This window comes from Tursiops truncatus, chromosome 1, assembly GCF_011762595.2.
Source record: "Tursiops truncatus isolate mTurTru1 chromosome 1, mTurTru1.mat.Y, whole genome shotgun sequence".
NCBI lineage: Eukaryota > Metazoa > Chordata > Mammalia > Artiodactyla > Delphinidae > Tursiops > Tursiops truncatus.
In genome coordinates this window covers 155,256,049-155,269,372 of record NC_047034.1, presented here as the reverse complement: position 1 = coordinate 155,269,372, position 13,324 = coordinate 155,256,049, and the positions used below count along the sequence as shown (strand labels likewise).

The 13,324-nt window shown below is 42.0% G+C and overlaps 1 protein-coding gene across 6 annotated transcripts in view; it reads left to right on the top strand.

Moving 5' to 3' along the window:
• The window catches only part of LOC101337071 (protein argonaute-1), a 30,352-nt gene extending 17,231 nt beyond the window's left edge, over positions 1-13,121 (top strand). For 4 of the 6 annotated variants that reach the window (XM_033838053.2, XM_019938128.3, XM_033838058.2 and 1 more), the window contains 8 exons: positions 1,191-1,375; positions 6,648-6,807; positions 6,993-7,083; positions 8,182-8,376; positions 10,567-10,701; positions 11,315-11,416; positions 11,745-11,944; positions 12,183-13,121. In XM_033838053.2, the coding sequence (XP_033693944.1) occupies positions 1,191-1,375; positions 6,648-6,807; positions 6,993-7,083; positions 8,182-8,376; positions 10,567-10,701; positions 11,315-11,416; positions 11,745-11,944; positions 12,183-12,291 (1,177 nt within the window). In that variant the 3' untranslated portion in view covers positions 12,292-13,121. The remainder of the gene's footprint in view (positions 1-1,190; positions 1,376-6,647; positions 6,808-6,992; positions 7,084-8,181; positions 8,377-10,566; positions 10,702-11,314; positions 11,417-11,744; positions 11,945-12,182) is intronic. The other 2 variants (XM_073791995.1, XM_073792000.1) reach the window with 1 other exon arrangement.
• The last annotated feature ends 203 nt before the right edge of the window (positions 13,122-13,324 follow it).

The window sequence follows — 13,324 nt, the reverse complement described above, 5'->3', positions numbered from 1 at the left end:
TAACACCTTGGCTTTTTAAATAGCTATACTGTAGTTGTATACAAAGCAGAGAAATGGAAGAAACACTGTTAGGTTGTCCATCAGAGCCCTGGCTCTTATTTACATGAAATAATAGGTTATATTTTTTATTCTAATGTTTATTTGAAAGAATTTTTTAAATTAGAATAATATGGAAAACATCCATGTGTCCATCATCCAGAGTATTGTCATATTTATTTTATCCTTTTTAAAAAGTAAATAAAATAGTAAAGATAAATTTGACATTCCTTTATATTCTCCATTCTAGTCCCGTTCCTCCTTTCTGATGCAGTCACTGTCATGAATTATTATAACCTTCCTACCCAATTTATGTATTTTATATACCTATATGTATATAAGTGATTTAAAATTTTATACAACAGTGTTGTACTATATTAATCTTATGGGTTTTTTTTCTTTTTAACTAATAAGTAAAAAATTTATTTCCTCGCTGTATAGGCTTTTAAATCCATCTTATTGATATTTATATGCTATATAATAACATCCCCTAAACGATTGCTTTTATTCTCTATTTGTACATTGTTGCTTTTAATCTAAATGCAGGACTTTCACAATTGAATTTCCTGCTGCTCCTTTCAGTCTGTCATTATATTTATGTAGCTCGATTTTTTTTTTTAATCTGTTGCATGTGAACCCTCTCTTCCAGCTTTGTCTTCCTTTCCTAGGGTAAAGCTCTAAAGGCAAAAGAAAGAAGCTTGTTTAATTATTTGCTCTCAGGCTTCAAAGAACCAGTAGGGGAGGAGGGAGCTCATTTTTTTCTGAGCATCTCCTGTGCTCTGATCACTGTTGGAACCTTATTTATTTTAATTTGAGCCAAGAGGCCTTCCTCTTGGGCATCTTCCTATTGCTGTAGACTTGAAACATAGGAACCAGCTGCTTGAATGGGACAACATGGGGGACTTTGAGAATTCCCACAGATCCCTTCTCTGGGCTCCCTCAGCTCTCTGCTCATACCATTGAACACTTGGCAAGCTCTATCTTGTCCTATCCAACTGTAAATGTGCTTTTTACACTAGATGTGATGATGTCTCATTCATCTTATAATCTGTCAGTGCCTGTCATAGTGCTAGGCACCTAAGATGGAGGCATTTGGTTAGAGGTATTAAAGTGGGACTTACCTGCCTCCTGTCATGACCATACTTGTGCTGCAGGAACTTCACAGACCAGCTGCGGAAGATTTCCAAGGATGCAGGGATGCCCATCCAGGGCCAGCCTTGCTTCTGCAAATATGCGCAGGGGGCAGACAGCGTGGAGCCCATGTTCCGGCATCTCAAGAACACCTACTCAGGGCTGCAGCTCATTATCGTCATCCTGCCAGGGAAGACGCCAGTGTATGGTACAGTTCTGTTGGGACAGTGATTACGGTGATAGGACTCCTCTCAGGGTAGCTCCCTGGAAGATCCTAGGGACGACTCAGTGTGGATTCTTGACTCTAGCCAGAGCTGTTCCTTAGTGTCAGTGCTCTTCTTAAAGGAGAAATATTAGACTACATGAGCCAGTTAGTCATCTCTGGTCCTGTTTACCTGCTCACAGTCCTTCCCAGTAACATTTACTGGGGTCCTCTGTGTGCTGGTGTGTATGCCAGGCTAAGCTGAGCTGGATACAGAGATGAGTCAGTCCAGATTCCTATTCTCAGGAGTGCATTGTCTGTCAAGACATAGGGCAGCACACCCAAGCAGAATTTGTGGTGGTTCTGTTGGTGTTCCACTGCTGGGAATGATGGAGACTTTTTGAGAAGCTTTCCCTCTCTTTTCCTCTCTTTTAAGAATGAGAATGACTATATACATCTCTGACTCAGTGCTCTTCTCTTACTCTTTTTCCTCCACGTCTCCTCTTCAAAGGAAGAGGTGTCTCTCCTTTTATCTTACTCAACCCACGTGTGCTCTTGTTTCTATTCCTTCCTTTTACCTTTGGGACCCTTGAACCCTCAAACATCTTTAGATTCCCCACCCTAGAGCACTTTACCACAGTCATGCCATCTCCTTTAGCTTTTTTCTTCCTATTTTTTTGTTTTTCTTCATCAACGTTTTTAAATGAGTTCTCTACATTTTCTACCCCCACTTCCTCACCAGCCACTTACTCCTTAGCCTTTTTCATTTATTTTACCTCTGCCATTCTCCTAAACCTCCTCTGCAGAGGGTCACCAATGACCTTTCTCCTCTTGACTTCTTGATATTTTCTCCTGTCTCTCCTTAATTGTTTTTGTCATTACCAGGAATGCCTGGCATTTTCCAGATTTCTGTACTCTGCCCTCTCTGCCTTTTCATTCTAGTGAAATTCTCATCCATTTCAGTTGTTTCAGTCACCAACTATTGTTACTGTATGTTATATTGTATTATTAAAATCTTGATTCCACCCTTGACCTCTCTGCAGTTCCGATCTCTCCCTTTTACCTATCTCCTTTCCACAAGAGTTTATTGATCACCTACTGTGTGTGAAAAGAAACACCGCTAGATCCTGAATACATTGGTATGTGCTCTCTGCTCTTACGAAGTGTTTTGGTGAACCATTTCTTTACTAGCTTGTCTCCTCTGTCTACCAGTAAGCCCTTCTCTTTACTTTTCTCTTCTGTGTTGGCATCACAGTTGCTTCTGGGTACCTTCATCCAGACTTTGGGGACAGTCTGTCTTCTCTTCGCCTCACCTCTAATGCTCTTTTTTACAGTATTAAGGTGTATTCCCTGCTCTCCACCCACTCTTCTCAATTTAGTTCTAACATTTCTTCTTAAATCTTTCTTGTATAGGTTACTGGATGAGACTTTTTGTGATTGTACTCTCAAAAAAACCCCAAAAACCTTCATTAGCCCCCATTCACAAAATAAAAGTTTTTTAGGGCCCTGATCTTAGTTTAACCTTTTCAGCTTCAGGTACTGTTCCCTTTGCCACACATACCAGAAAGATGACTTGTTCTGGAATTAGATAGAACTGGATTTTAATCCTGGCTATGCCAGATTACTGTCTTAGGCAAATTATCTAACCTTTCTCAGCCTCATTAATTAATTATATAAAATGCAGCATCTAACACAGTGCCTGTGACATAGTAGATGCTCTAAATGCTCATTCCTTGTCTCTGCTGTCTAGTCTCTGGTTTTGCTTACATCATTTGCCTTTGCCTAGAATATTTAAGTACTCTTTTTATCCTCCACCTTGCCCTTAAAATTCTCTATCCTTCAAGTCCTAGTTTAAATGTACTTATTCCTGGAAGCTTTCTCTTGTCATCCTACCTACAGGATTAACTTGTCTCTTTTTGGATTCCTCTAGAAATTGTATCAGGCTGCTGATCAATTACGGTCTTGCTTGATATTGTTTTGAGCATGGAGTGGATCTGATTCTGCTCTGAAATCTTCTTCCCTCTGCACATATATACCCAAGGTAGAGCCTTCCGCTCACATGATACTCAATACTTATGGAAGTTGGTTCACCTCCAGTCCATGTCTCTCTTGGGCCATAAATTGGTGTCCCTTGTGATTGATAAAGTGGAGTGTCTTTTTATATTTCTATTGGCTGTTTCACTAGCCTCTTTTGAGAAGTGCCTGCTCAAGTCTTTTCCTTTTTTCATTGGCTTCACTACCTTTTTCTTATTGATTTATCGGATGTTTTTTAGGAGAACTGCCTTGAGTAATTATCCATGTTTCTGGTTTCCTCCGTAAAGGGAGAATCCAGTGTTTTTGGCCTGCATGTGGAGTATAGTGCGGCATGCTTGGAGAAGTCAGTGCTTACTCAGAAAATTTTCCCTTCCCTGGGCTCAGTCATGTTATACCTCTCGCCAGTCTCATACCTTGATTAGGACCTTGGGTTTCTTCCACTTACATGCTGTTCTTTGATTATATTGAATACCACTTAGGTAATGGGGGCATTGCCTAGGAATTAAGCCTGCAGATAAGAGAAACAGTCAGATTCTTTTAAAGACCCTTCATCCTCCTTCCTGGTAGGCCAAGTGATGGTCAAAGCAAGGTCCATATGCATTGTGATTGCCCTGAGAGTGTAAAAGGATAGTGTCACATTTGTCCAGTTCTAATCTGCTACCATACCTCACCCTGTTCTTAGTATTTTTAACTCCTTCCTCTCCACTAAACTGGTACAATTTTTTTAATGTAAACTTTTTATTGAAGTACGGTATACATATAGAGATCTTTTGTGTTCAGTCAATTAATTCTCACAAAATGTCTTAGCAAGGTAACCAGTACCTAGTTTTGATAGTAGAACATTACCACAATCCCAGGCTACCAATCACTACAACTCCCCATCAGTGTTAACCACTATTATTTTGGCTTCTAACACCATAGATTAGTTTTGACTGTCTTTGAACTTTATATAAATGGAGTCATATACCATGTACCTTTTTTTGTGTCTGGCTTCTTTCACTCAACATTATGTTTGTAAGATTTATCCGTGTTTGTTTAGTTGTAGTTTGCTACAGTTTTTCCATTATATGATAATAACACAATTTACATGTATTTATACATTCTACTGTTAATGGACATATTTGGGTTGGTTCCAGTTTTTACTATTATAAATAATGCTTCATTGAACATTCTTGTACATGTCCTTTGAACATATATGCCCATTTCTATTGGGTGTGTAACTAGGAGGGATTTTAAGTGTACAAATGTATACTTCCAACAGCAGCAAATGAGAGTTGTAGTTATTGATGTCCTTACCAAACTTGGTATTGTCGCTTTCATTTTAGCCATTCTTATGGGTGTTTAGTTATACTGCATTTTGCTTTTAATTTGAATTCTCCGGTGATTGATAAAGTTGAGTATCTTTATATTTCTATTGGCTGTTTCACGAGCCTCTTTTGAGAAGTTCCTGCTCAAGTCTTTTCCTTTTGTTGCTGGCTTCACTACCTTTCTCTTATTGATTTATAGATGTTCTTTATAATTCCTTTATTCAAATTTATATGTATTATACATATCTGTGGCTTGCCTTTTTACTTTCTTAATGGGTTCTTTTGTTGAACAGAAATTTAAAATTTTAATGTAGTCCTATTTGTCAATATTTTTCCTTTACGCCTAGTACTTTCTGAGTCCTGTTTAGGAAATCCCAAGGTCATGAAGATACTAGTCTGTGTTTTCTTTTAAATGTTTTTTTTTAACCTTTCACGTTTAGAACTAGCCTGTGTTCGCCAGAAACTGTTGCTTTCTCTGTCCCTTGGCAGTGGTTCCTCTTTTGGTGCAAAGCCTAGAATCTCAGCCTCCTGCCCACACCTAGAATCAGCACATGTACCCAGGGCAAAAGCAGCTGCAGCAGATGGCTCACCTCTGTGAGATTCTCTCCCTCTCTGCAGTGTTAACCCTTCCAGTTCTTGTTGTCTTAGCACTTCTCTACTGCCTACAAAAAGATGATTTCTATATTTTATTTGGCTTTTCTGAATGTTATGTGCAGAGACACTGGTTTGCCTCTAACTTTATCTATTAGAAGTAGAAATGATCCCTTTAGCTTTTTAAACATTCTCAAATCTCTCCCATTGAAAACATATCATACCGTTCATTGATCCTACATCTCCTCCTTGGTACTTTGTATTACCAAAAACAGTTTTTGCCTCTATACATTAATTTTTGCCTCACTATCACAAAATTCTGGTCCTCATTTTACCAATCTCTTAGCAGCATTTGACTTAGTTGAACACTTGCTCCTTCTTGAAACACTCTTTCTTCCCTGGCATTCATGATATAATACTGTCTTGATCTTTCTCTTGGTTCTCTGAATTTTTGTCCTTTGCAGACTCATCTTCTTCCTGTTCTGCAAGTATTGTGAGTTCAGAGATACAGGTCTAAGCCTTCTTCTCCTTTCATTCTGTTCTCTTCCTTGGTGATCTCAAGATCATGTTTTCAATTACTGCCTGTACCTAAATAGCTCATAAATTTACATCTCCATTTCAGACTACTCCTGAACTTCCAACTACTATACTCAGTTGCGTGATGGATATCCTCACTGGGATGACCAAAAAACACTTCAAACTCAAAATGTCTCAAAAAGAACTTATGATCTATCTGTTCTATTATAAAAATCTAGAAACTCAGAGGTTATCCATAAGAATTATTTTCCCTTACATATATAGTCTCTTGAATCTGTTTCTTTCCATCTTGACAGCTGCCTTCTTAAGCTACCCTCATTTCCCTAGATTGGTCTCATGACCACATTCTTCCTCTCACACTATGGTTCCTTTTTATTCTCCTTTGTAGTTACTTTGGCCTTTCAGTTTCTCAAAAGTATGTTGCTTTCTCCTATCAGCGTACATTTTTGCACGCTCTTCCCTCTGCCTGGAATGCTCTTTCCCATATTCCCTCTCCCTTCTAAGTTCTCTTCTACCTTTAGATTTCAGTTCACTCATTACTTACTCAAGAATCCTTTCCTGACTAGGTTATTACCCCCACGTTATATGCTCTCACAGCTCCATGGAGTTTTCTGTTGTAGCATTTGTCATTGTTATACTTTTCATAATTTTTAAAATTAGTCACTGGATAGTAAGCACTATAAGAGTAGGGACCCTGTGTGTTTCTGGTCATCATTGTGTTCCCTAGCACCTCATATACTTCGTGGCATCTAGGAGGCATTCAGTAAATATTTGTTGAATGCACTAATCAGTTCTCTCCCTGCTCATAGCTGAAGTGAAGCGTGTTGGAGATACACTCTTGGGAATGGCTACACAGTGTGTGCAAGTGAAGAATGTGGTCAAGACCTCGCCTCAGACTCTGTCCAACCTTTGCCTGAAGATCAATGTCAAACTTGGTGGCATTAACAACATCCTAGTTCCACACCAACGGTATGAACTCTATTGCCCACTTGCCCTTGTCAAGCAAGGTACCATACTGGTGATTGATGAAAAGATAGGACCCTGTCCAGGCCAAGTGAATCACACACAAGGGAGAGAGGACCAAAGTGGGTGCTAGATGGTGCTAGGAAGAGAAGACCCAAGTCCTCACCATTTGTTTTCTCTTCCTTGTTTAGCTCTGCTGTCTTTCAACAACCAGTGATATTCCTGGGAGCAGATGTTACACACCCCCCAGCAGGGGATGGGAAAAAACCTTCTATCACAGCAGTGAGTGTTACTTTCCAACTTCCTCATAAGGTTCTTCTCTTAGCTCTGGGCCCCCAAGACTACACATGATTTCCTTCCCTTAGCTCTGGTGCTTGACCCTTCACAAGATCTTTTTATTTCAGCTGATCATCCCCATTAACCACTCCCTTGGTTTCTTAATAAAACTAACTCTGCATGGCATTTTCTTTTCAGAGAGAGAGCAGTGAGAGTGTAGGCTGTGGCCAGAGACTTGGCCCTGTCTCCATCACTTTTGTTCTGTGTTCGAGTTTCCCTCTCTCTCTCTCTGTGCCCACTTTTGGAATATGAACATATCTCTTCTCTGAAATCCCTTTTAAGGGAGTTACTTAGTTGCTGCGATTGTCCTTTACTCTTCCCCATCCCTACCCCTGATCCACCTAGTAGATTAGGTAGCTCTCCAATCCCTCTCCTGACATCTTTGCTCCCTGTCTCATAGGGGCTTCTGAATTGGCTAAAGGGACCAGGCCTTCTTTCCCACTTCTCTTTCTTCAACCCTCAAGTTTCTCTAGGCAGACTGGGCCTCTCTCAGTAAATGTGGGGAACTCTATACTATGCTTATCTTTAATTTCCTTGTGGCCATCCATCCTAGTAGGCTTTGGCTATTGTCCCCTTAGAAAATGATGTTATTCCACCACCCACAAGAACACTCTTCACTGTGGTTCCTAGCGTAGATTAGCACTTGAATTGAAAAAAAAAGATAAACTTGTTTTTGAATGAGGTCACTCTTTGAGCTAGTAGTGCCAAACCTTCACATGCCCCTCTGCAAGAAGTAGGGAAATCAAACTTATCAAGTACCTACTGTGTGTTAGGCCCTGTACAAGATGACTTATATGTGCTTCAACAGCACTGCAAGTAGGTGGTATTCTTATCTCCATTTCAGAGGAGGAACAAGAAGATCACGTGGATTAAGTAACTTCCACACGTGTGATAGAACAGAGATTGAACCAGGGCTTATTGAATCCAAAAAACCTCATTCAATTGCATAGTTGTTTTGCTAAGAGGCCTTTCCCCAAACCCAGAACCTAACAGTGTTGGGAGGGTGGAGGTTCTGGGAGCTTATCCTGCCTCTTTGGTTATCAGGTGGTAGGCAGTATGGATGCCCACCCCAGCCGTTACTGTGCTACTGTGCGGGTGCAGCGACCTCGGCAGGAGATCATTGAAGACTTATCCTACATGGTACGTGAGCTGCTCATCCAGTTCTACAAGTCCACCCGCTTCAAGCCTACCCGCATCATCTTCTACCGAGATGGGGTTCCTGAAGGCCAGCTCCCCCAGGTAGGGCCCACAATAGGTCAAGAAAACCTCACATTGAGGCCAGGGGGCCTGATGGTAGCAGAGAGTACTGCTGTCTTTTCTGAGCTATTGACACTGGGAGGTGCTACTACTTGGGGAGGTTTGCTAAATGGAGTAGTCTTGGAAGCAGAGATCACAATTGAGAGATGGCGTGTACAATCACTGATAGACCTTTCTTCTTGTAATAAAAGACCCTCAGTGCCTATTTACTAGTTGGTCCATGTTGAAGACTGATTCTTTAGACCAGTGGTTCTCAAACTTTAGCATCCATCAAAATCTTTTGGAGAGCTTATTAAAGTAGTTTGCAGAGCTCTACCCTTAGAATTTCTGCTTCAGTGAGTCTAGGATGGGGCCCTAAAATTTGTAGCTCTGACAGGTTCTTAGGTGATGCTGCTGGTCTGGAGACCACACTTTGAGAATCACTGCTATTGACCTTCACGATGTTCCTCCTATTCTTTCTCCCTGCTAAGCCTTCATATTCTGTTGTTTAGATTAGTGTACTGAACTGGTCTCCTTGACTACCATTTAATACATAGTAATATAACTACCATTTATTGGGTACCTCTTATGTGCCGTAAACTGAGCTAAGCACTTTGTATGTATTTCTATTTAATGCTTACAATAACCCTATGAAATAATTATTATTCCACTTGATAGATGATGAAACTGAGGCTTGAAAATGTTAAATGATTTCTTCAGTGTCATCCAGGCTAATAAGTGGTAGAGCTGGGATTCAGACAAATTGGTTAGATTCCAAAGTTCATGCTCTTAACCATTATGCTCAATTTCCTCCAAGTCATACAGTGTTTCCTAAAATGCCAGATGCATTTATCATAACATGTCTGTGTTTAGAGATGTCTAGTGACCTCACATAGCCTGGGGTTAAAATTCAAACTGCTTACTAAGCAAAGCAGTCAGCGGTTATTAAGCCACTACTAGGTTTTTTGTGTTTTTACTTAATTATTTGTTTTAGTCTTCACAACAGTTTTGTGAAGCTGATCTTATTAGTAACTTTAGTCAGTGTGGAGAAAATGAGACTTAAAGGGGTTAAGTAACTTGCTCGAGGTAATAAAATTAGATAAAGCTTGGGTTTAAACCTAGTTCTAATTGATTCTAAATTGTATTTACTTCTGCCATACAGTTTTTACTCCCTATACCTGACATCCAAGGCCACAAGGCAACTACTGACTATGGTTTTTCACCTGTGGCTTCTTGAGCTAGTCCATTTTTGTATAATACTGCTTTTTTTCAGGACTGAATTTATCTAGTCCCTCTACACCCATTTCTGAACTATGTGTCTAGTCTTCTATGGTGGTCCCAATCCTGTCTGCTCTTAGAGCTCATGGGTAACTTCCATTTTCCTTCTGATCCTAAATTCAGCCTTACTTTGGGCATTGTGATTTCTCTCTGAACCTTGGTTCTGTGTCTTTATGTTAGGTCTAATTATACATAGGAACCAGGTGAGTGCTCTCTGCTGATACTAAGCCTCCCAGCTAAGCTTTATAGGAACATATCAGGTGAACTGTCTACAGGCATACCTCGTTTTATTGCACTTTGCTTTATTGTGCTTCGCAGATACTGCATTTTTTACAAATTGAAGGTTTGTGGCAACCCTGCATCCAGCAAGTGTGTCGGCACCATTTTTCCAACAGCATTTGCTAAAACTTCATGGCTCTGTGTCACATTTTGATAATTCTTGCAGTATTTCAAACTTTTTTATTATTATTATATTTGTTATGGTGATCTGTGATCAGTGATCTTTGATGTTACTACTACGACTCACTGGCTCAGGTGATAGTTAGCAATTTTTAGCCATAAAGTATTTTTTAATTAAGGTATATACTTTTTTGTTTTAGACATACTGCTACTGCACACTTAATAGACTATAGCATAGTGTAAGCATAACTTTTATATGCACTGGGAAACCAAAAAAATCATGTGACTTACTTTATTGTAGTGATCTGGAACTGAACCCACAATATCTCCGAGGTATGCCTGTATAAGGCTGATTTTGGTAGGAAGGGCTTATCATCTCTAATGGTTGGGTATCAGCTTATAAAGAGAGGCTGAACAAAAAGCCGTATTACAAGTGGCAACCCCTTAGTTCAGAAAGATGCGTGAACTCAAGAGGAGCTGTATGTCTCTTTGTCTCCCTCCTCACCCTGTGCCTAGATCCTCCACTATGAGCTGCTGGCCATTCGTGATGCCTGCATCAAACTGGAAAAGGACTACCAGCCCGGGATCACTTATATTGTGGTGCAGAAACGCCATCACACCCGCCTTTTTTGTGCTGACAAGAATGAGCGAGTGAGTGAGGGATTGAGGAAGCCACCCATACCCTTATCTTGTCTCCCTTCTTTTAATATGGAAGAAGCCCTTGAAATAAAATCTGGGGATTTAGTCCTTGGCCTGTCCATCTTCCCTGGTCCCTTTCTTCCCCTTAGCTCTTGTGGTCCTTCCTCTGCTGCTTCCTTCCCTTTGTTTCCCCCTTCTCCCCTCCTTCCCTTATACTTCATCTCCCTCCTCCTAGCTCCCTGGCCTATAGACCCCATATATAGACCAGCTCCCAGAGAAGGGAAAGGGAACTTCCATTTATTGAACTTCTCCTATGTGCCAGACACTGTACAAGGCGTCTTCCTCACAGCAGCCCTGTGAGGTAGGTACTGTTATTATCTCCAGTTTAGCCTCAGAAAGGTTAAATGACTTGCTAAGATCACACAGCTAATAAATGGTGAAAGCAGCACTTAAACACAGGTCTGTATGACTTTAGAAGCCTATTATTTCAATTCCCAGTACCCTCTGGGAATAGCAGCTTCTACTTTACTCTTGGGATTCTGATGGAATCAGATTAGAATTGAGTCGGGGCCCTAGTTAGGGTCATGCAGGTCTTGGGATCTCGGTTGTCTTTGTCTCTATACAGATTGGGAAGAGTGGTAACATCCCAGCTGGGACCACTGTGGACACCAACATCACCCACCCATTTGAGTTTGACTTCTATCTGTGCAGCCACGCAGGCATCCAGGTAGCTGGGCTATGTCCTGGGATTTCCAATGGGTCAAAGATTAGTTGATTATTCCCACTGCCTCTAGAATATATCATTCCTCACTGAGTGGCATTCAAATCAGGATTGTTCTCTTAATAAGCCCTTCGTGCACTTGAACATGAGTGCACTTTGAACGTCTTAGGCAGGTTGCCCATAAGATGAGTGCTTTATGACATAGGTGGCTTTGTGTCTGCCTTTTCATAGGTGGGTCTTCCAACCCAGCCATACTCTTAATAGTGAGCCTGTTCCTTATCGTCAACCATCCCCTCTGCCCAACCTGGGGCCCCTCACCTTCCTATCTTCCCAGGGCACCAGCCGACCATCCCATTACTATGTCCTTTGGGATGACAACCGTTTCACAGCGGATGAGCTCCAGATCTTGACGTACCAGCTGTGCCACACTTACGTACGATGCACACGCTCCGTCTCAATTCCAGCACCTGCCTACTATGCCCGCTTGGTGGCTTTCCGGGCACGATACCACCTAGTGGACAAGGAGCATGACAGGTGAGGCCTGGGATCAGGCTGGCTTCCTTTTTGCTTCAGCCTCTGGTACCAGACCCTCTCAATTTTCCTTGGGTAGTAGGAAATGAGTATTGTCCGATTTGATGTCCTTGGGCTCGTCAGCCCAAATCTGGGTTGGGGTTTTCTCTTAAATTGTTATGGGAATTGGCATCCTAGGGGTGGGGGAAGGAATTAGCAGCTCAGTTCACCAGGAAGGACTTCTTTCATTTTTCCTTTTCAGTGGAGAGGGGAGCCACATATCGGGGCAGAGCAATGGGCGGGACCCCCAGGCCCTGGCCAAAGCCGTGCAGGTTCACCAGGATACTCTGCGCACCATGTACTTCGCTTGAAGGCAGAACGCTGTTACCTCACTGGATAGAAGAAAGCTTTCCAAGCCCCAAGAGCTGTGCCGCCCAAATCCAGAGGAAGCAGGGAGGAGGGAGGTGGGGCAGGGAGGAATGCAGAAGGCCTTGTTTCCTCTACAGAGGGGGCGAAAGGGTGGGGAACAGGGCCAGTAAGCCAGACCACCAGCCAGAAATCTCTGATATTCACCTCATGCCCTCCACCCCTCACCCCATCTTGTCACATCTGGCCCTGACTCCACTGGACCAAGAGAGGCAGCCCCGGTGCCCACCATACACACAGATGTCGCATGTGACTCACAGTGCTAAAGACTCATGCCTGACAGCTTGGTAAGGTCGGCCCTGCAGCCCTGCAGACAAAAGCTGGTAGGTTTGGGTTTGATACTTTAGATGGGAAAGTGAGGGGCTTGAAAAGTGGGTGGGAGGAGGGAAGGATTTTTTAGGAGCCTTAATCAGAAAAGGTCTAGATTTGTTTAAGAAGAAAAACGAAACCAGATGCAGATCAATATTTTAGGATACTAGATGTTTTAATGGGTTGAGAATCCAGCTTGTAGGAAGATTTTTAATGCTAATGATTTGGTTGCCCCTCCCCCAGCTGCCACTCCTCTTTCCCTTATTCCTCTTTTTCCACCTTTTCTACCCCACCTTACACCTTCTCCCTGACAGACATCCAGCCCCTAGTAAGACTTAAGGCACTATGGCACTTAGCTCTGAAGTGACACGACCCTGTCTTCCTTCCGCCTGCTGGTGGGTAACCAGTGCCTTCCCTGTAACGGTAATGCTGCAGAACTGCAACCTTTTGTACCTATTTTTGGGGGGGTGGGGGCGGGGTGGGGGTGGGAGAGGAGGTAGGTGGGGATGAAATATCCCTAACCCAACAAGCCTCCAGCCAGAGCGCCAGCTATTTTGCATTTGAAGGAGTTGACTTCCATATTCATTGAGCTTTTAAAAAGATCGCCACCTCAAGATGGTTAAAATCCATTGACATTTGCACTTTCAGACATGACAAGTCTCTCGGAGC